General features: G+C 37.5%; 2 protein-coding genes and 1 pseudogene across 2 annotated transcripts; 1 reads left to right on the forward strand and 2 right to left on the reverse strand.

Annotated features, from left to right (window-relative positions):
• Positions 1–11435: 11435 nt before the first annotated feature.
• LOC120278786 (cytochrome P450 93A3-like) lies at positions 11436–13510 on the reverse strand. The gene is made up of 2 exons (XM_039285516.1): positions 12361–13510; positions 11436–12260 (listed from the first exon to the last, which is right to left on the reverse strand). Exons 1-2 carry the CDS (start codon positions 13348–13350, stop codon positions 11586–11588), a joined length of 1665 nt encoding a protein of 554 aa, XP_039141450.1. The 5' UTR covers positions 13351–13510; the 3' UTR covers positions 11436–11585.
• Positions 13511–17703: 4193 nt separating this feature from the next.
• On the forward strand, positions 17704–20906 carry LOC120279300 (annotated as a pseudogene).
• Positions 20907–21278: 372 nt separating this feature from the next.
• Positions 21279–24300, reverse strand: LOC120279301 (FT-interacting protein 7-like). The gene is made up of 2 exons (XM_039286206.1): positions 24129–24300; positions 21279–23980 (listed from the first exon to the last, which is right to left on the reverse strand). Exon 2 carries the CDS (start codon positions 23773–23775, stop codon positions 21445–21447), a length of 2331 nt encoding a protein of 776 aa, XP_039142140.1. The 5' UTR covers positions 23776–23980; positions 24129–24300; the 3' UTR covers positions 21279–21444.
• Between the last annotated feature and the right edge of the window lie 203 nt (positions 24301–24503).

The raw sequence follows: 24503 nt of genomic DNA on the forward strand, positions 1-24503 counted from the left end.
GCATGCAACGTGGCAACAAGGCACAAACAGCGGTAGTGACATAGCAAATGTTCATATCAAGGCACAAAAAGCTCAATTTTTTTTTATTGATTGTTTAAACCTGGTAATTAATTTAATGGTTAAATCAAATGTTCATATGAAGTAGCTAGCATCCGGAGATTGGGTTCAGATTCAGTTAAATTAATCAGGTTCATGAATTAGATAGATTGGATTTAAGAATATATAAGTTTTATGACTCAATGGAAAAGAATATTCATTAATAATACATAATAATAGGCTCAAAGTCACGTTAAATGATCAAGACAAGAGAGTGAAGGAAAGTATTAAAGGGCAATAAATGTTACTCATTATTTCTCTACAATATCTCAGTCTTTGTTTTAGTTTTTAATTTCACTGTGATAATATTGAAATACAAGCTAGCCCCGGTATACCAGGCTACCAGCTACTTTGGTAGGACATGCTGTAAATGGGTGCCATGTGCCTTTCAATTTTCCTGGGGACTTGTTTACCTTATCTGCAATAATGGTTGCCTTCCCAGCCTGCAGGGCTTTTGCTTGACATGATTCAATGCTTTGAATTTTAAAGATCAGTCCACCTTATCTGCATTTGATCCATCATAAAATATAAAATATATAAAATATTACTGTTTATATCTCGTGAATTTTAAAAATTCCCAAACAGCCCCTCCTATTTTGGCAAACCCCGGAAACTCTTCCGTTATTGTTTAACTTCCCTTTTACCCCCTACCGTTCAATTGAAATGCGACCATGTTATGAAATTTCATTTTTGCCTTTGAAAATGGCGGGAGAAAACGACCACTCACATCATGTCCAATCTTTATACATACAATTTTGCATTTTTTTGTGTTGCCTTTTGTCAAACAAAGTTTAGAAGGCTCATCACATCTTCTTCTTCTTCTTCTTCTTCTTCTTTTTCTTATTTTCTTCATTTGGTTTGTTATATTTGAATTCTGTCGGTTTTTTGATAAGGTGAGAATTTCTTCGATTCGAGAGCTATAGTTCACGCTGACTTCTTGGGAATTGGTGTTAGCTTAGCTGAGATACGTGAGCGATTGGGGCTTGATGTTCCTCGTGTCAGGGTGAAGTTTATCACACCCGATGGATATAAAATAGTTTGTCCAATAGAAAATGAGGTTGACTTCCAGCGGATATGTCATTGTCGATCTTGTCGAGACAGACGTTGTGCCATTGTCGAATCCTACTGAAAATGAGTTCTTCTCTTTTATGTTTATCTAGTTGTATAAGTTGATTCCCGTTTAACGTCGCCTGTCTCTGTTTAAATACATTATTTTTATATTTAACAATTGCCCTCTTCGTTTAATTTATTTGTCAGTATTTAACTATTTGCATTACCGTTTAACATTGTAATGTATCATTTAAACATTTTATGTCTATGCTTAAAATATTGATCTTTTCCATATAAATTAAAGTGTTGGCAGGTGGCCAATGGCAAATTTATGGTATCCCGTGCACAAGAATTAATGACGGGATTAAATTTTCTAAAATTTGACATATATATCGGAAAACTCCTTTCTCTTTCTCGTTAATGAGAAAAGCTCGATCCCCCGTGCGTTTTCCTTTTTTTTTCTCGGATCTGAAGCGTCAACCGACTTACTGACTTCACGCCATAAATGAGAAGGAAGACCACTTCCCTTGCACACCACCTTCTCCTCGTCCTCTGCTTCTTCTCGGATGAGTTTCATCTTCATGTGTCCAGGATATTTGTTTAAAGGATGTGTCATGATCATGTTCTTCTGGAGAATCAATCACGCAACAAGTTAAACTTTCTTTTCCTGTTCAAGTCAGAAAGCCGCCTAATTGCCTTAATGCGGAGGATGACGGGCAAGCAATTAAGCGGGCATTTTGACTTGATTAGGACAAGAAAGTTTTCACGCATTGCTTGATTGCGGAGGATTCTCCGGAGAGGGTGACCATGACACATAATTAAAACGAAATTGATATTTATTACTTGAGAATTGTTCTCATCGTTTAAGGAATTTTCCTTAGTGTGCAAATATTATTGTCTGTGTTTAACTCGTAGGATCTTCGCTTCATTCAAACCACAAGTTAAACTATCTATTCTAGACCAGGTCGAAATGCCCGCGCAATTGCCTTAATGTGTGGATTCTCCAGTGGAGGAGGACGGGCGTTTCGACTTGGTCAAGAAAAGAAAGTTTAACTATCTTTTCACTTATTGCTTGATTATGGAGGATTCTCCAGAGGAGGATGACCATGACATATCGATTATATTTAAACTGTTTAACTGCCTTTTTTAACTGTTCGTGTTCTACGTTGTACAGGTTGAAGTTGATGCGCATGTTATGCAACTGCCGTGAGCATTCAAAGGTAGAGATACTTGTTGAGGAAAGCCGAAATCTTAATAGACGAATTAGGATCGACTCGGAAGTGTCCGATGCCCGTGAAGACATTGTAAATGTTGTGGATGTTGTGGATGTTGTAAATGTTGTAAATATTTTATTTGAAATGAAACAAACGTATCTGAGTGTGAACTTTTGATATTTAATCAGAGGCCTTTGTAAATGTTTAAATATTTTAAATGAAACAAACTTATTTGAGTGTCAATTTTTTATATTTAAACATTTTTAAAAACAAAAAAGGGCATTGTAAACAAACAAAATGTTAAACAAAATCGCCTTACTATTTAAACAGTGACAACGGTGTTTAAACAAATAATAAATATGTTTAAACAGTGACACCAGTTTAAACAAAAAAAAATAAATATGTTTAAACGATATAAAAATTATTTAAACAGTGAACCGATAGTTTAAAGAATATATATAATTGTTTAAACGTAAAAAAGTTGACGTTTAAACAGAGACCCATGAAGTACCCAAGAGGATTAATGGAATGTCTGTAACACGATGTTTTGGAAAATATCCATCTTCAACACGATGCCGCAGAAAGCATTCAATTTAAACAATCACATATATTTTAAAACAGTTAAATCAAAATATTTAAACCGTTTACATATTAGTTTAAACGACATAATATCAGTAACATCATTAAATTTAAACAGTAAACAAGCAAGCTGCTTAAGTGTTCTCTTCATGGAGGCTTTGTTAGTGAACACAATGTCAGTAACAACATTCAATTTAAACAATAACATATATTGTTAAACAGTCAAATGATAATATTTAAACGGTTTACATATTTGTTTAAACTATATAAAAAGGTTTTAAATAGTGAACCAATATGTTAAACACTGAATCATATTTGTTAAACATTAAAGATTGATATTTAAACAGAGAGAGTCATGATAACGAAGAAAAACGGTTTACAAATTTCAAAGTACTTTCGTTCGAGCGATGACAGGTTGGCTTCTATCGTCCCTTAGTTACTTCTCGCTTGCAGTCGACCGGTCGCTTGCAAGGACTTCACATTGCAGCATCTTCCTTACAAGCGAAGAAAAACTTCGAGACAATGGTGGAAACCGACAATGGTGGAAAACGAAGAAGAACTACGAGCCAAGGAGCCAGTAATGATTGGCTCTATGGATTAACCCTTGTCGGTCACTTCAAGTGGGTCCATGCAATGAAATATCTTTTTTTCCCTTTAAAATGGTGGGAAAAATACCGCCCAACCACATCATGTCTGACTTTATGCATACAATTGTGTACTTTTTTGTGAAACACATTTTAGAAGACTCTTTACATCATCTACTTCTTCTCCTTCTCCTTCTTCTTTTTCTTTTTCTTCTGCTTCTTCTTCTCATTTGGTTTGTTCGATTTGAGTTCAGTAGTTACATTATGGATAGTTTTTCTGGTATTGCCAGATACAACGGGGAGGGAAGAGTACTAATGTTCACGGCGCTGACTTCTTGGGAGATGTGTCACGTGTGAGGGTGAAGTTTATCACACCCGATGGGTATAAAACGGCTTGTCCAATAAAAAACGATGTTGACTTCCAGCGGATGTGTCACGTTCACTCGATCTTCAAATACTCTGTAGTCGATTTTGTTGTGGAGAAAGACGATGTGCCATTGTCGAATCCTACTGAAAACGAGTTTTTCTCGTTGTAACATTATTCTCTTTTGTGTTTATCTAATTGTATACATTCATTACGGTTTAACTTTGATAGGCTCTGTTTAAATATATTCTATTTGTATTTAAATTTTATCTTCATCGTGTAACTATTTAACTTAACGTTTAAATTATGATTTTATCATTTAAGCACATTATGTTTCTGTTTAACTTATGGATGATTTCATTTAAATAGAAGTGTTGGTAGGAATTCGGATTCTGCGAACGCTCCCGGTCAACCCCATGGCGAACCTGACGGTGTGGGATGGCTTCCTTCCTCGTCAGATCATTCTGAAGTGTTGTCGTTGGATAACGGACAATGTTTTGAAGGCGTTGAACATTTCAGGGACGCACTTTGAAATTTTGCAATCAAACGGAATTTTAACTTCAAAATCATAAAGAACGAGAAACACATGGTGACTATGGAATGCGCTGTCGTTGGTTGTGAATGGCACCTTCATGCATCACAAGAATATAATAAAAATACTTTCATAATAAAGACAATCAACCCGTCACATACTTGCGGTGGTGGAGTGGGATCTGCCTCACTCCCGAAGGCGTCCAAAAAATGGGTAAGCGCACGGGTGATTCAGAAACTCAAAGATCGGCTCTTGTACAAAGCCATCGATATTCAGAAGGACATGTTGCGGGAACATGGTGTCCAAATTCCATACAAGCAAACTCGGTTAGGAAAAGAGCATGCCCGGGTGGTGCTCGATGGCAGCAACATCTCCAGCTACGATTTGTTGCTTTGATAGGTGGATAAGGTGGTTGAGACAAACCTCGACAGCATTGCGATTGTGGAAAGAGACGGTGAGCAGTTTAAACGTGCATTCTTTTCTTTCAGAGCGTGTATTGTCGGATTCAAGAAGGCTTGCAGGCAGCTGCTGTTTGTCGATGGTACCCACCTCCTTGGAAAGTATCGGGGTACTCTACTGGGTGCTATAGGCAAATATGAAAACAATGATTTCTTCCATGTCGCCTTCGGTATTGTCGACAACGAGACCGATGCCAATTGGACTTGATTCATATCCAAGTTAGGTGATGCTTTATACGAGGAAGGAGATTATCATAAGATAATTACATTCGTCTCGGACAAGTCCAAGGGCCTTGTGAACGTTATTGCGAGAGTCTTCCCTTCTTCCCCACATGCATACTGTTTTCGACACTTGGAGGCTAATTTCATGAAAGCCAACGTCAGACTAGGGAAGACATTGAGAGAGGAGTGCTGGTATATATACTTTCGTATTCCGTGGGAATCCACGGCTAAAGATTTCGATGATACCGTGAATGAACTACATGCCACATTACTCGAAGCCTATCGACTGGTTGATTAATAAATCGGATATGACATATTGGTCGAATTATCTGTTCAGAGGCGAACGTTGGGGGTGAGATGTATTCAAATGTCGCGGAGTCGTTCAATGCTTGGATCAAAGAAGCTCGGCAACCCTTGATATACCCTGCGGTAGTCTTCTTCCTCACGCATCTAGTTTGCACTCGAGCGGCTGCTTGTGGAATATCCTCCATAAGCCACTTGTGCGTCGCCTGCGCCCAGAGCAGGAGGTATTTGGGAAGAGGATTATACCCATGAGGTACACCAGCAGTAGCTGTTGAAGGGTGCTCCTGATGGAGTCTCTATGTCTCTCGTAGGTTTTGGATAAATACCTCTCTTCGAAAGCTGAGCGTGTTTTCTTCTTCTGAAACATGACTGCGTCTCCATCGCAACGCAGACCAAGAACGAGGGCCATATCTTCAGGCCTGAAAGTCAGCATGCTTTCCCCGATCCTGAATTTATTGGTGCGGCTATCGTACCTTTGCAATAGAGAATCAAGAAGGGCCCGCTCTTAGAACACGGCTTCCAACTCAGTAAATGCCGCAAACGGTATCCTTCGAATGATCTCCCAGTGTCGAGGGATCATGTGAACTTTCAATTTAGCCACGGTCTCCACTACCGGTGTCAAGTAACATCACCCATTAACTAGATTGACCGCCATAATCCCAAGCCTGCGACAATAACAGCACATTCAGCCAGCTGTATTCACAAATTGTTAAGCAGTAAACTCTCAATTCTTAAACGATGATATCACTTGTTAAACAGAGACCTATATTATTAAATAGGAATACCGATATTTAAACGGAGACGACAAAACTTAAACGGTAAAAGCTCATTATTTAAACGGAGACCTCGTTTGTACAACTGCAACCATATCAATTGAAAGGGTAAACATACATTATAAACATTACACAAAATGACCCTATGAAAAACCCCCCACTTCCTCTCCCACCACCGAAATGGCTGCAGCCACGACTTCCCGTGCAAGGGCATTTTTGTCCATAAAATTTAAAAATCATTCCGTTAACCACCGTTACATACTTTGGGGGTTTCAAAATTATGGAGTGTAAAAGGAATGGGGTTTTGGGGATTGCAAAATTAGGGAGGTTTTTTGGCAATGTGGCAAACTTAGGGTTTTTTTTAGCAATTTCCACTAAAATATATTAACTGTCAGATCGTCAACCTAGTAATAATGTTTTAGTTACTATTTCACTGTCCTGAAACAGAAACCTTATGTAGTATACACGCTACTTTGGGGGGACCGGTTGGTGACATGTGTCAAATTATTTATTTATTTATGGGCTTTTTAATAGCTTGGCCCTATTTTTTTTTTTATTTAACTAAATGGCCCTAGGACCATCACATCACCCACATGGGTGATGTAACATGCTGACTGGGCGTTGACTGAGCGCTGAGTCAGCGCTGACTGGGCTGCTGACCCAGCATTTTTAAATTAAAAATCATGATTTTGTATTTTAACCCCTGAATTGTTTTACAATCAATAAATTGCCTTATTCTTGGATTTTTTTAACCAATTTTTTTTTAAAAATTTATTAGTGTTTTAAAATTTACTAAAATTTTAAATAACTTTTTAATTTATCGGACTAGTCTGTTACTGTATTCTGTTGGGCTGAGAATCCTTTGCTGATTCTCATCCGGCGCTGTTTGTTATGCCACTCCTCGTGGTGTTTTGTTTGTCTTTTGTTGGCGCTTGCGCTCAGTTTGTATTCCTACTCTTTATTTAATTAATGGCAGTGGTTTATCCATCTTTTTAAAAATAAATAAATAAATAAATAACTTTTTAAAAAATATATAAGTGTGTTTTTTTAATTTAAATCCCTTATTTGTTTTATAATTAACATATTATCTTTTCTCTTTGGTTATTTAACCCAAATTTTATTTAAAAAATTATGTAATTTTTTAATTTATTAAAAATTAATTTTAAAGAATATATTTGAATATGAAAACACAAATTTTAAAGTTATAACTCTTTAAGCAATATATAAGTGTGTTTTTTTATTTGTATTATAATTAATAAATTTTCTTTTTTCTTTGATTATTTAACCCAAATTTTGTTTAACAAATTTATGTAATTAATTTTGTTGATTATAATTAACAAATTTATTAAAAAATTAATTTAAATACATTGGATTCTTCATACACCTAATTATAAAGGGTTTTGCTTAGATAATGGAAAGGAAGAGATATATACAAGCATGCAGCTAATTATACGGGGTGCATTGGATTCCATGAAGAATTAGATTCTTCATACCCTAACTATACAAGCATGCACGGATTCTTCATATACCTATATTTAGGTTGTATAATTAGGTGTATGAAGAATCCTATTCTTCATAGAATCCAAAAAAAACCCTCTATATATATATATATATATATCTCTTCCTTTCCACTTTCATCTTCACCAACTTCAAACACTATCTTTCTTTTGGTATTCAAAAAGGTTAGTAAAAGTTTTATAGTATATATAGTTTATAATAATTATCTCATCTTAATTTAATTTTTCTCTAAATTATGTAACTTTTTTTTTTAAGGATGAGTATTACTGAAGTAGCTGTGATTGTTTATTGCGGTGGACATTTACAAGAGTCTAATGAAAAAGTTACTTATTTGGGAGGCTATAAAACTGTGGTTGGAGTTCGAAACAACAATAATTTGAATGAGTTACAAGAAACAATTGTTGCAACTATTAACTTCAATTTAGGCGACAATTATATGAACATCAAATGTAGTTGGCCTATGGATTGACACACTAGTACTATAATCAGCATCGATAATGAATGAGAAACATTACTGATGTTGAGATTGCGTACACCAATATTATATGTGGATGAAGGAGGACCACGTGTAATCCCAACCACGACATCGATTGCGTATACATTGTAAGCTCATGGACTTATTACTTAATGAGATTTACATGTTCCCTTGTTTATTCCCTTACAACACATATGTTGTGTATTTTTTTTATTATTTTTTTAGCAGGCCATCTGTAAACACTGAAGCTGGAAGCTCTATTGGCTTCCAACAGTCAGGGTATAATGAGAATGCCGATGCATATGAACATAATAGTGGTGATGATCATAGTGATGATTGTAATGACAATGATGACGGCGGTTGTGATGATAGCGATGATGAAGATGATAGCAACGATCGGAGTGTTTGTGGGGAATACTTCCCACACTGTTACATGTCTTGGCATCTGAAGAAGGAAGAGACTTCAACTCCTTTTGTTCGACCTCCAAGTTTTAAGTTCTACAAGATCAAGGTCCCCAATAAAATTCACTATTGTATTCTGGCAACAACACTCCCTATTCTTACATCTCTTATAAAATAAATTTTCCATAATGAATACAAAAAAAAAATAGACAACGTCAGTTCTTTTTTGATAAACTATGCCAAGATACTTTGCCCTGGAGAACCTAGACCATTGAACCTAGGCATGTTGAAAGTTTTGACCAGAAGCATGGCCAGGTTACATAAATGCTTGTTTGAGGTGAAGAGATGCTTGGATGATTATCATATAATATAACAAATATAATGTATGATTAGACTGCTTATATAATAAGACTAGTAATTAAAAGAATGTGGAGCCTGCGAAAAAAAAAATCAAAGCAAAACCCAATTGCAAAGTGACACTTGCCTCCTCTTAATAATATTTAATGATAATTATTATAACAATAGTGACGGTGACAAAGACCTATATATTTTTTCAATGAGATTGAAAGAGACATTTGAGAGTTATTGATTGATAATATAATATAAAAATACAATGTATGATTGCACTACCTATATAAAAAAACAATGATAATTAAAAGGATGTGAATCCCGTGAAAAAAAATGTCAAAGCAAAACCCAATTGCAAATATATACACATTTGCCTCTTTTAATAATATTTAATGATAATTATCATAGCAATAATGATAATGACAAAGACATATGTTTTTCCAATGAAAGAGAAAGAAAATTTAGAGAGTTATTGAATGAATTTGCAGAGCACTATACTTCTTGTTAAAAATGCATCATGTCTCAATTAATAAGAACATTAGGGGATGAAATTAACATTATGTATAGATTAGACCCTATATATATTTAATTAATTTAATTTATAAAAAAAACAATTATTTACAGATACATGGATCTTAAGCACCATGCTAGTATCATATATGTTTAACTTCTTCTTCTGTTTTTTATTTGATAAAATTATCCACCGTCCATTCTATTTTTAAAAAAATAAGGAAAAAAAGTATAGGATATTTTGGTCATAATCAAAACTAAATTATTAATAATCAAAATTAATATTTTTAATCACTAAATATTGATTTTTGTGATTTAAAAAAAATGAAACAATTAGTTTATTAGCCAAAAAAAGAAAATTTTCAAACATTGGTACTTTAATTTAATATTTTTAAATATTTTATTTTGGACTAAGTTATAAATAGAGGCATTGATTTGAATGCAAGTCATTACTTGCATTTGAAAAAAGATCATGGTGCATGTGTAAAAACAATAATAAATAAAAAAAAAACCATCAAGCATGTGAAGACCATCAAGTATAGAATTAACATAAATTAACTCTAATTGAAAAAAAATATAGTGTGCCACGTGTTGAATTCTAACATCATTAAAGGATAGAATTAATATATAGTATATATATACAGGAAAGGTTATTTGTGGACTGGGGCGGACCCACATGGGTGGCAGCCCGGGCTGAAGTCAAGGCTGGCCGACCGGAATACCTTAGAAGAATCGTGTCAGATGAAAGTTAAGCTAAGATTTTTTATATAAATATTAATGTTTAATAATATATTGTTTGTATTTAGCTAATATGTACTGGGCATGTGCTTGAGTGGTTTGTGGGAGTTGGATGATAGGAGCCCACTATGGTTCAAATTCAAGAGTTTGCAATGTTAAATTTTTAATAATTTTAGTAATTAAAAATAATTTTTTTTCAAAAAATTGTGGAAATTTTAAAAATTAAAAAAAAAACAATGTTCTAATCTTTATAATTTTTTAATAATTAAGAAAAAATTAAATTGATAATGTGGCATGACAAATGTAAAAATTTTAGTAATGAAATTTTTTTTTATTTAAAAATTATTAAAATTTTAAGTTTTAATAAAATTTGAGAAATTGTTCAAAACATCTCTCACAATGATAGTAGTTGACTTCAACCCCCCTTATCGATGAGTTCTGGTTCTACCACTGGTCGTGGTTGGACTGAGGAGAGGCTATTGGTACACGGGTCGCCGATAGAGCTCTCACCGAGTGGTGAGAGTTCAATTCTCGGCTGAGGGCATATTTCTGGGAGTTGTGAATAGTGGTTGTGTACGGGTGGTTCCAGCGCCCACGTGAGCGTGACCCCATCCCCACTCGTTCCACCGAGGCTTGTGCATGTCCCTAGGGTCTCTAGTGGGTTCGCCCCGCTCCTCTTCCTAAAAAAAAGAACATCGAAAAATTAAAAGGTGACGAATTTAAGAATATTGAGTTTTATTTAAGCTCGGACTGAACTAAATTCCTGGGTCCGCCAATGATGTTCACGTCCACAAACAAGCACAATGGCATTAATCTTGCTACAGTGAGAGCTAATTATGGGTTAGTTGGTTTATTAGTTTATTTTGGTTTTAGTACGTTTGTTGTAGGTGTAATAGAAATAGGGTTGGACGGTTCAGATTTGTTTAATTATTATGCACAAATTGATTGAATGGTTCAGATCAAATTGTTATGTATCCCACTTTTCACTATGACACCGTTCATAAACACAGTAATACTATTCACCAAATAGTGATCAACTGTTGGATCAAAATTCAACGGTTGATAGCAACGTTCGTAGATTATGATTTTACGAACGTGCATGGTGCATAGATGACGGAACCTATATATATATATATATATATATATTATCATCTTATTTATGGTTTTCTGTAGGAAGAAGTACTATTTAAGTTTTCATAACAAGTTCATGAAGTAACATGCATATCTTACTCAAAATAAATTACTCAAATATTCATCATTTATTGATAACATAATTCATGAGGGCCGATGACATGTATATATATATAAACCAGACATACAGCACAAAGTACATATTAATAATAATAATAATAATAATAATAATAATAATAATGATTAATTATAAGCAGCAGCAGGCGTGCATGTACGTATAGTATCGTGTCAAGAGAGGTAGGGAAGAGGATCCAAACGAGCAACAGGGACACAGATGATGGGATGAGCCCGGGGAATCACAATCCCAATTCCCTCAGCCATATCCATCACCTTCTTGTCATCTGGTGCCCACTCGAAGCACTGTATCAACGCTCCCAACGTCGCCTGAACCACTTGAAGCGCCAAGTTCATCCCAGGACACACTCTCCTCCCACTTCCAAATGGCAGGTAATGGTAGTACTGCCCTCTAAAGTCCACCATCTTCATGATCTCCTCCTCTTCCTCCTGATTATAATTATTATGATCATTATTACTATTAAATAAGAGAAATCTTTCAGGTTTGAATTCCAATGGGTCCTGCCAGTAACTTGGATCCCTCCCAACAGCCCAGAGATTGACAAACATGTGTGACCCAGCTGGGATATCATAATCCTTTATCCTGACATCATTGATGCAAAGTCTGAGTGCAAAGGCAGCAGCGGGGTGGAGCCTCAGAGACTCTTTCACAATGGCTTGTAGATAAGGCAATTTGGGAATGTCCCTCTCCTCTACAATTCTATCTTTCCCAACTACCTCTTCAATCTCTAACTTGGCTTTCTCCAGCATCTCCGGATGCTGCATCAGCTCTGCCAACGTCCATTCCATTGTCGCTGCCGATGAGTCCGATCCAGCCACCAACACTTCCTGCATGCATACATGCATGCACGTGTGAGTATATATATATATAATTTACATAATTAAGAACAGCATATATATATATATATATATATGTAAATACTTATACAAGGACAAAGCTCTTGATGTTTTCTCTGGTGAGTTTAATGTCAGACTCTTGATCATGATCATTGTCGGCGATGTCGAGCACGATGTCCAGCAGATCTTTGATGTTTTGTGATCTAATATGGTGATAATTATTGTTGTTTCTTGAATATTTAAGGTCTTGTTTCCTTTCAATGATTCTCTCTAGCATGGCATCGAATCTGTGGTGAACATCCTGGATCTTCTTGTCGAGACCCTGCAAGTCCCACCTGGCCAGCGCTGGGATGAAGTCAGACACGTTGAATGATCCGACGAGCATGTTAACCTCTTTAGTTAGCTTCATCATCTCATCCAGATCATCATCATGGTTATCTCCACCGTAGTAGTACTCCCGGAAGGATGTTGACCCTACCAAGCTCCTCCCAACGGTGCCAATGCCCATCTTGACTAGCTCTTCGCTGATGTTCACCTGCTGCCGCCGCCGGGAGGCATCAAGCAGCGTCCTGAGTAGGTCATGCAGACTGAGACGGCGCATGGGGAGAAGCTGGTCAACAGTGCGGCTACCCAAGAGCTCGGACATGCAGAGCTTGCGGATCCACTTCCAGTAAGGACCGTAGGGTGCGAAAACTAAACCGGAGCCATCGTGGCCGAACCTTCGAGAGGCGTGGTTCTGGGGACGGCTGGCGAAGTTGGCGTCGTTAGTTTTGAGGACCTCTTTGGCCATGTCTGGTGAGGAGGCAACGATGGCCAAGACGGAGCCCAGACGCAGGTGCATCAAGGGGCCGTAGCGGCCGGCGAGTTTGTCGAAGGCGTGGTGTGGCAGGGAACGAATGAGATGAAGGTGGCCGATGATGGGGATGGCCGGTGGCCCCGGAGGGAGCCTTGGTTTGGTCTTTGAACGGTTGGTACGTGGGATGATGAAGATGATGATGAGGATGAAGAGGAAGATGGTGGCTGTGAAAATAGTACTATTACTACTATAGAGCACCATTAATATTCTTTCAACTTCTTCCATTTGCTTGGGCTTCTACTAGTCCTATCTATTTTATATATTATTTTTATTATTATTTTGCTTCCATACTTGGAAAAAAAAATGTTTCACCCACTCAGTCTTTATATAAGTTTATGTGAGTGGTGGCTTTGTTTGAGTTTATCTCTCTTGTTTACCAAAGAATACAATATTAATTTCAGCCTATTATATTTTGACATGTGTCCCATATGATGCTATTATATTTTTTCTACTATGATTGGAGATAAATTTTAATAGGTTTCTGATTCCAAAATCAAGAGAAATGAGTTCGTTTTATTTTTGTGCTTTAGCACTCGAAGAGCAAAGAGCATGCAAGTAATACGTAGTCATGAAATTAAATAAATTAAAAAAATGGAGGCATATAGTCTTCAAAAATTGTGGTACAAACAATTTATTTATTTATTTATTTATTTTAAAAAATGAATAAATTATTAATATTTTAGTTTATTTATTAGCAACATGATCCCTTATACACAATGAATCCAAGTTCAAATTTTCACTGCATAAAATGTGAACATGTGGTATACTTAAAACATATATTCCACGTGTTTTAAGTATATATACTCTCCACATATGATTTATTTACTTTGTTAAAAAATATTTTAAAAAAAATTCAAAAAAATGCAAAAGAGATAAAGAATACTTAACGGAGGATTACAGATAATTACATAACAATGAAAACATAAAGAGAAAATATATAAATATACATGATTCACTAGTAATGAAAAGACAATAATAAAATGACTGAAAAATCTACTATTACAAATAAAACTAAAAAATTCTTCAAGAGGATTAGTGAACTATTATTCCAAATTAAAAATCAATCCAGTAAATTACTTATTTGTATATTATATATATATATATATATATATATATAATAAAAATTATATTCTTATTGGAAAGAATAATAGACTATTCACCTTAAATGATCATTTTCAATTAAAAAATTATTAATATCTTCATCTTTGAAGTTTCTAAAGTATAATTAACTATGTTCAATTACATCATTCACTTATGTTGGGGGTGGGGGTTGGGGGGGACAACGTATTTAAACTATTTAATTGGTAGCTTTCCTTATGATATGGTCTATTAATAAACAGAGCTACCTTATGTGGAAGGCAAGATGCCAATACCATGTATATATCATATACGGATGCAGTAATTATTAATTATAACAGTGTGATCAAAGTATTATTTGACTAATGTGAGAAATTAAATTAAAGGGTTGGTTTTGATCTTTGTTATTTTCATGTTTGATGGAGACATGAATTGGTTTTCTTGGCCCAATTAATTAAGAATGCAAATTTGTCTTTGTTGACGTGTGTTAATATGTACAATATTGATAAAAATTTTCATCTTAAGAATAAATCAAAGAGATTTGTAATGACATGCGCGATAGCTCCGTTGTACCAAAAAATGGCAAGATTTCTTTGTGGACTGAAAATGCCAAATACTGATCATCATCATCATCATCATCTTAAGACTTTGGGGACTTTGGGGCAAGCTTTGAATAAATTAAAGAAAATTAGATGGCGGCAAGTAAAATTCTAGCTATGAAAACCACATTTTGAAAAGGACTTTTTCTGTTATTTAATAAGACAACGTATTTAAACTATTTAATTGGTAGCTTTCCTTATGATATGGTCTATTAATAAACAGAGCTACTTTATGTGGAAGGCAAGATGCCAATACCATGTATATATCATATACGGATGCAGTAATTATTAATTATAACAGTGTGATCAAAGTATTATTTGACTAATGTGAGAAATTAAATTAAAGGGTTGGTTTTGATCTTTGTTATTTTCATGTTTGATGGAGACATGAATTGGTTTTCTTGGCCCAATTAATTAAGAATGCAAATTTGTCTTTGTTGACGTGTGTTAATATGTACAATATTGATAAATATTTTCATCTTAAGAATAAATCAAAGAGATTTGTAATGACATGCGCGATAGCTCCGTTGTACCAAAAAATGGCAAGATTTCTTTGTGGACTGAAAATGCCAAATACTGATCATCATCATCATCATCATCATCATCATCATCATCTTAAGACTTTGGGGACTTTGGGGCAAGCTTTGAATAAATTAAAAAAAATTAGATGGCGGCAAGTAAAATTCTAGCTATGAAAACCACATTTTGAAAAGGACTTTTTCTGTTATTTATTTTTACTTATGTATTTTTTCAAACCTCCTTATATTTTACTTGGCATAGTTACAATATATTATTAATATTATTTTTATTTTTATTGTTTTTATGAGAGAGAGAGAGAGAGAGTCATTATGAAGAAAATAAAATGAAAAAAGTTATTGCGAAAGGAAATGAAGAGAAAAGTGTTAAATTATAAATAAAAAAATTGATAGATAATTTTTTTTTTCACAATTAGGGGCTTGTCACCATATGTAATAGAGATTGAATGTTCCATAGAAATTTAAAAAATTAAAGCACATAGGAATATTTTAGATTTTGGGTCCACATGAATTTAATATTTTTATGAAAAATTTAAAAAGAGCTTGTGGTTAAAAAAAAAAAATTATATAAGGTATGGAAGTGCATCAGCTATGATGACCTATTGACATCTTAAAAAAATCTCAATATTCTACAACTCAAAAGGGGGTGAAAATGAAACCATTATTTCTCTCATAAAAAGACCACACTCAAGCTATAAACAATACTAATGAACACAACTATGTTCATGATCAGTAGTACTGATGAACAATATTGAACCCTTGCCCTCACATTACACTAGTATTTGACTATCCAATTGTTGAGTTACATCATTTTTAATAATAATAGAGTTGAGTCTTTCATGAAGAAATAATTTGAGTGATTGGCTGAGGGTGGTTGCACTGATTCTAACTTCACATGGATGTAATTAATAATGAGCTGAATCGTGTAATATATATATATATATATATCCAAGTATATTTATCATCATAGTAATTAGGAGTTGATGTTTATCTTTGGATACAAAAACAACAACAAACTGTAAGTGTTAGTTCCAACTAACGGATTTTATATTTAAATCATTAATTAATTTGAGATTTTGAAGAAGACATATGGTTTTCATTTACTTTTTTGTCTTGAGTTTAAGAAAGCCTTTAATTGTCACCATTGCTTGATAAAGACAGGGTTTTGTAGTACTTTTACAGGTGTTCACAGTGGCCTTTTTCGGCGGAAACGTTGCTAGACCTTTCTTTGTTGACGTGCATACAATAATATAGATCTATTTTCTTGACAACTAGGGCCATAAGTTGGACTTACATTTAGCTCTTTTTTTCATTTTTACCTATATATATATATATATATATATATATTTTTAAACTTATGTAATTAACTCGTATTCAATAAAATAATGGTAAGTCATATCCCCTCCTACTTATAAGTTTAGAGTTCAAATCTTAAGTATAACCTATCCACAATTATATATATATAAATTATATTATAATTATAGCATTTCAATATATAGTTAAAGAATATGACATATTGACTAAAAATGTTCATTATTTATATTTAACATTGTTATTTTTTTTATTGGGCATGAAATATATACTATAATTATGATTATATCTATTATTATTAATATCATACCAAACTTGACATCAGTGAAATAAATTTGTTACAGTTTGGTTCAATTAGCTGCAACATGATTTTGTTGATGTAATAAATAATAAATAACTATCTAAAAATTATAGATAAAAAAAATATTTTTTTTTTACTATAGCTTTAGTTATTAAAAAAATAATATTTTTTAGGTTTAAAATATTAAATTTATCAAATTGCAATTCTAAATTTATAATTCAATAGAGTCAGGGAGGAGCTGTAAGTAAATGATAGAGGGATATAAGGTAGCTTTGCAAATGCAACCTAAGCCTTAATTACGAGTGTGAAGCTTTGTTTAACATACTAAATGAAAAGTACCAATAAATTGTATAAGAGAAGTTTGCTTGTTTGTTTGTTTTCATATATTCCGTATTTAATACACTTGTTGTCATTTTAATTTTATACCTTGCGTGTGATTAATAATTAGTAATACTAACACTTTGTTGATGCACAACATTATCAATATATTGATATACTTTTTAAAATACATTTTTTTTTCTTAATCTAAATTCTTAATTAGTAAATCATTTTTAACAAAACCTTACTCTTAATTCAAGCTGATCAATACCCAAGCTAATCATAAAAAGGGTTGATTGTGAAAATATAATTGATTAGCAAGTCAGCTGAGATAAATTTTTTGCGCTGAATTGTTTTAGGGAACAGTTGGTAGTTGGAAGAACAAGGGACCCTTTGTTTTCTTTGGGCAAGGAATAAAGGCAATAGGCTCTCTCTTTGTTGTCCCCTAGGTGCACCGTGCACATACAAATAAACATCTAGTCTCTGCCATTTTCTCCAAATTCTAAAACCTTATAATTTAATCACAAACTGATATACCAAATATAAAATTTAAAAAAAAAATAAAAAAATAAAAAAGGAAATACCTTGCTATGATAAACAAACAGTTATCTAAAAGGCAAGATAAACACACATAAGGGTGCTTATTCGTTTCTTCCACAAGGCCTTTGAGACATGAAAATTGATGATAGCTTTGCTTGAGAATCAGGCTTCAGGTTTCTTGTTATCTGCACACAAGAATTTGAGTCATCTCTGCACACAAGAACACATATACAAATGTATATATATACTAAACGAGGAGATTACAACAACAACAACACACCCATTATCATCAGCAGCAGCAGCAGCAGCAAACCTTCCCAAAAGGATAGAAGTGTGGTCCTCCTATCATAGAACAGGTACTTGCCAATGCTTGTGATTCTTCATTTCCACTTCTCAGGAATATTACAACTTTCATTTACTGCTGTTCTGACATTCAAAGTCATTCATTCTTTCTGCTCTACTATAGATGCACATATCAAACGCCCAACAAGCATATAGATAGAACCAGAACAATTTCTTCACTCACCACTTGTTAGACCAACATCCATCCAACAATCACTGTCTCCCACAAACACACAAATCAGTGAAAAACATGAGAGTCTCAAGCACAATGCGAAGCAGCAACAGGGAGGACTACATGCGCAAAGACGCAAATCCTCTGCTCGGTGCTCGGTGGATGGGCAGCGGAGGTGGTGATAGGCTCACCACCACCTACGACCTTGTCGAGCAAATGTACTATCTCTACGTGCGTGTTGTCAAGGCAAAGGACCTTCCTACGAGTGCCATCACTGGAAGCTGTGACCCCTACGTCGAGGTGAAGCTAGGCAACTACAAGGGCACAACCAAACACTTGGAGAAGAGACCTAACCCTGAATGGCACCAGGTGTTTGCTTTCTCAAAGGAGAGAATCCAGTCTTCAGTGCTGGAAGTCTATGTGAAGGACAAAGAGATGGTGGGCAGAGACGACTTCATGGGACGAGTGGTGTTTGATCTCAATGAGGTACCAACCAGAGTCCCGCCAGACAGTCCTCTGGCTCCCCCAGTGGTACAAGCTGGAGGACCGTCGTGGCACCAAGGTACGAGGGAGATAATGGTCGCAGTCTGGGTTGGCACGCAAGCTGATGAAGCCTTCCCAGATGCATGGCACACCGATGCTGCCTCTGTGCACACTGAAGGCATGATCAATATCCGGTCAAAGGTCTATGTCTCACCAAAGCTCTGGTACCTGAGGGTGAACATCATTGAGGCTCAAGACATTGAACCAAATGAGAGAGGACGAAGCCCAGAGGTCTTTGTCAGGGCGCAAGTAGGCAACCAGATCCTCCGAACCAAGACTTGCACCGCCAAGACAATGAACCCACTCTGGAATGAAGATCTCGTGTTTGTCGCTGCAGAACCATTTGAAGAACAGCTGGTGCTCACTGTCGAGGACAGAGTGAGCCCACGAAAGGACGATGTGCTCGGTAAGATCACTCTACCATTGACCATCTTTGAGAAGAGACTGGACCATCGACCAGTGGATTCTCGCTGGTTTGACCTTGAGAAGTTCGGCCTTGGAGTCCTGGAAGGAGATTGGCGCAAGGAGCTCAGATTTGCAAGCAGAATTCACCTCAGAGTATGCCTCGACGGAGGTTACCATGTTATGGATGAGTCCACAATGTACATTAGCGACCAGCGGCCCACCGCAAGGCAGCTCTGGAAGCAGCCAATCGGAATGCTCGAAGTAGGCATCCTAGGGGCTGAAAAGCTGCTTCCAATGAAGACCAAAGGCAGCCGGGGAACTACTGATGCCTACTGCATTGCCAAGTATGGGCAGAAATGGGTCCGAACAAGGACGATCATCGGCTCCTTCAGCCCCAGATGGAATGAGCAGTACACTTGGGAGGTGTATGACCCTTGCACTGTGATCACCATCGGAGTGTTTGACAATTGGCATCTTGGCGGCCCCAGCAGTGGAGGCTCCGGAAGAGATCCAAGGATAGGGAAGGTAAGAATCCGGGTATCCACATTGGAGAGTGAGAAGGTGTACAAGCACTCATTCCCGCTGCTTGTACTGGAGCCATCAGGAGTGAAGAAGATGGGAGAGCTCCAATTAGCAGTGCGCTTCACTTGTTTGTCCGTAGCTCACATGATATACATCTATGGTCACCCTCTTCTTCCCAAGATGCACTACTTGCATCCGTTCACCGTCAACCAGTTAGACACCCTGCGACACCAGGCAATGACTATCGTGGCAGCGAGACTCGGCCGGGCAGAGCCGCCATTGCGGCGTGAGGTGGTGGAATACATGCTGGATGTGGAGTCCCACCTCTGGAGCATGAGGAGGAGCAAGGCCAACTTCTTCAGGATCATGGCATTGCTCTCCGGGATGATCAGTTTGTTCAAGTGGTTTCACGGAGTTAGTCACTGGGCAAAACCCTATCACTACTGTGCTTGTCCATGTCTTGCTGCTCATACTCATTTGCTACCCGGAGCTGGTACTGCCAACAGTATTCCTTTACATGTTTGTCATCGGAATGTGGAACTATAGGTTCAGGCCACGGCATCCAGCGCACATGGACACAAGACTCTCATGGGCAGAGGCTGTCCACCCTGATGAGCTTGATGAAGAGTTTGACACATTCCCTACATCAAGGCCATATGATGTCGTGCAGATGAGGTATGACAGGTTGCGCAGTGTGGCAGGGAGGATACAAACAGTGGTGGGGGACATGGCGACGCAGGGGGAGAGGCTGCAATCTTTGTTGAGCTGGAGAGACCCAAGGGCAACAGCATTGTTTATAATGTTCTGTTTATGCGCCGCAGTGGTGCTCTATGTGACTCCTTTCAGGGTGGTTGGTCTGGTGGCCGGGCTCTACATGCTCAGGCATCCAAGATTTCGAAGCAAATTACCTGCAGTGCCAAGCAATTTCTTCAAAAGGTTGCCATCCAGGATAGACAGCATGCTTTAAACTGAAGTTAACAGAGATGCTTGACACTTAACTACAGCTATCTATCTGATCTAGTGCTGAATGATTATTGAGTATATACTGTTTGTTTTTGTAGTTGTTGTACCTGGCTTTGATTGACTGATTGCTCATTGTTTGAGATTGGTTGTAAGCTGCTGATTCTCCAGGATGAAGCTTGTGCATTGTTGTTGCTCATCTAGTACACAATTATTTTCCTAACCATTTTCATCAAATAACAGATGCATTGCACAAGCTTGTGAGCGTCTTTTCTTTCCATTCAATGGCTGAATACATTATCCAACTTGAACCTCAGATCAGTAAACAAAGGTGAAAAAAGAACAATACATAGTCATTGCCAAAAAAAAAAAAAGCTCTACTGGAAATTGCTCTCTCAATCAAGAAGATAACATGTTCTGATTAGATATAAAATGTTGAGAAACCGAAAGATGTGATCTAATTTAGACTCCATTAAAGAAACCAACCACATAAATTATTAACAAGCAAGAAATAACATATATGAAGGTACTTTGTCATGAAAACAACATAAAATGTTCACAATTGTATAAAAAACTGAGAACAGACACTTACTTGCAATAAGAAGATCACCACATACAACAAATTCATGATCAATATCACCTCCACTCCAAATTTAGCATATTATTACAACAGTGCAACAACCATAGATGTTCTCAAAGCATGCTATCTGTTCTGGCAGGCAACCTTCTAAAGAAATTGAGAGGGACAGATGGAAGCTTATGGCGGAACCTTGGGTGCCTTAGCACATATAGACCAACCAGCAAGGCCACAACACGGAATGGTGTAACATAGAGCACAATGGCAGTAATGAAGCAGAAGGTCACAAATAGGGCAGTAGCTCTTGGATCTCGCCAACTCAACAGATTCTGCAACCTCTCCCCTTGTGTAGCAAGATCACCGACCACAGTTTGAATCCGCCCTGCAACACTCCTCAATCTGTCATATCTCATCCTCACAATATCACCTGGCCGTGCGCTAGGAAAGGTATCAAATTCTTCATCAAGTTCATCAGGAGTTGTAGATTCGGCATGTGAGAGACGCGTATCCATGTGAGGAGGATGCTTCGGCCTCCAGCGGAAGTACCACACACCAATCAAAAAAAGGTAAAGGAATATGGTTGGCAGTATCAGCTCTGGGTAAAGAACCAATATAATGAATAGGACGTGGATCAGAACAGTAGTTAATGGATTCTTCCAATGACAAATCTGATCAAACCATTTGCTGACAGCGATGATGCCGCTCAAGACACTCATAACTCGAAAGAAGTTAGCTTTGCTCTTCCTCATGCTCCACATGTGAGAATCCACATCCAGCATATACTCAACAACCTCCTTCCTCAGTGGTGGCTCAGCACGGCTCAGCCTCATCGAGACAATCTGAGTGGCTTGATGCCTCAACATATCAAGCTGTGTGACTGACAAGGGATGGAGGTAGTGCATCTTCGGCAGGAAAGGCTGAGAATACATATACATCATGTTCAGCAGAGAGGAGCATGTGAACCGGACAGCCAGCTGAACCTCCCCCATCTTCTTCACTCCTGAGGGAAGCAAGACGATAAGAGGATATGAGTGGGTGTAAACTCGATCAGTTTCAAGTGTTGATAAACGAATCCTGACCTTCCCAATTCTGGTGTCCCTTGTCCCTGCAGCCTTGTCCCCTCCTTGTAGGTGACAGTTATCGAAAACACCAATGGTGATGACCGTACAAGGATCAAACACTTCCCAAGTATACTGTTCATTCCATTTCGGATTGAAGTTATTGACGATTGTCCTTGTGCGCACCCATTTTGGTCCATACTTTGCAACACAGTAAGCATCAGTCATGCCTATTCCTTCCTTACCAGCCTTCATGGGCTGCAGCCCATGAGCAGACAGGATACCCAACTCTAGAATTCCAATGCTTGGCTTCCAGAGCTGCTTTGCCGTAGGCCTGAGATCACTGCTGTAATGAGTTGATTCGTCCAACACATGGTACCCACCATCCAAACATATCCTCAAATGAATTCTACTAGAAAACTTCACTTCCTTCTTCTTCTGATCACCTTCAAGAAGCACATGCCTCTCAAGATTATACCATTGGCTTGGTACAGGCTTGTAGTCCAACCGCCTGGGCACACTCTGCAAAGTAATCATGGCCCTTCCCAGCACCTCATCCTTGTTAGGCCCAACCCTGTCCTCCACACTCAAAAGCAAGCGCTCCTCAAACGGCTCAGCAGCAACAAAGATCAAGTCCTCATTCCACATTGGATTGGTATTCTTACTGGGAGAAGGCCTAGTCTTAAGAATTTGATTGCCCATTGAGGCTTTCACATAAACATCAGGATACCGACCCTTATCAGTAATCAACAAGTCTTGAGCCTCAATTACATTCACTCTGACATACCAAAGCCTAGGGTTGAGATACACCTTGGATCTTATATTGGCAACAACATCACTGGGGACAGTGGCAGCATCCGAATGCCAAGCCTCGGGGAAGGCCTCATCAGCCTGAGTGCCCATCCAAACAGCCAGCATCAGCTCTCCCTTCGCTTTGTCACCTTTCTTGTCCTCCAGTCGATACCACTGCGGTGCCAATGGACTGTCTGGAGGAACTCTCTTCGGAACCTCATTGAGTTCAAGCACGACCCTGCCGACAAAATCATCCTTGATGAAGTCCTTGTCTTTGACAGTCACTTCAACAGCAGTGGCTTGAAGCCGATCCCTGGAGAAGGCGAACACCTGGTTCCACTCAGGGTTCGATTTCTTCTCAAAATGTTTGGTGGTGCCCTTATAGTTCCCGAGCTTCACTTCAACGTAGGGATCGAGGCTTCCGGTCACGTCCTTGGGGGGCAAATCCTTTGCTTTGACGACACGGACGTAAAGGTACAGCATTTGCTCAACGAGATCATAGGTAGTGGTGAGCTTATCGCCGGGCACGCTGCCGCCGAGGTTCGGCGCGGTCTCCTTCAAGGAGAAGTCCTCTGGCCGGGGAGGAGGCCTCTGCATCTTCTCAAATTACAAAACGAAAGCCCAAATCTTTATAACTCCAAAAGATTGGGAGATGTTAGACAGAGCCACACAAACAGAGAGAGAGAGAGAGAGACAGGACACCGATTCCTTTGGCAACGTTGAGAAAACCCCAAGATAGACTCCTACGAAATCGAAAGTCAAGATCTCTGGCACTACTCCAACAAAAAACACACACACACAACTGAAAACAAACAAACAAAAAACTCCAAGTGAGATCCCAAACCAAACAAACTTGCTCTAGGCCTCTAGAAGAATTTTAGAAATTTTGATCGAATTTTTCTAGGGAAAAGGAAAAGGAAAAGGAAAAGGAAAAGGTGAAGAATTCCAACCTGGCCAAATCCAAACCTTTTGGAGGACCCTAATCCGATGATCCTCGCGGATCTACGAGAAATTCGCCACCATTTCACAAGATTTTTCCCCTAAAAATTGCCAAAAAGAGAGAGAGAGAGAGAGAGAGATCTATCCATGTATCGAGAGGGTGCGGGAGAGCAGTGTCCTCTTGTTTTTTTATTTTTTTGACAGCCTGAGATCCCGGTATCCTCCCCCGCAGGAATAAAAAGTCGATGCCGGTTTGCGACACTTGGCGACCTCTTATTTGGTAGAATGATGAGCAAGAGTCCAGTGAACCAACATGTCCTTTTTATTTATTGCATGGAACCCGAGGCGGTGGCGGGAGAAGGACCACCGTTTGTTTTGTTTGGCGG

This window comes from Dioscorea cayenensis, chromosome 16 (assembly GCF_009730915.1).
Source record: "Dioscorea cayenensis subsp. rotundata cultivar TDr96_F1 chromosome 16, TDr96_F1_v2_PseudoChromosome.rev07_lg8_w22 25.fasta, whole genome shotgun sequence".
In the NCBI taxonomy this organism is placed as follows: Eukaryota; Viridiplantae; Streptophyta; class Magnoliopsida; order Dioscoreales; family Dioscoreaceae; genus Dioscorea; species Dioscorea cayenensis.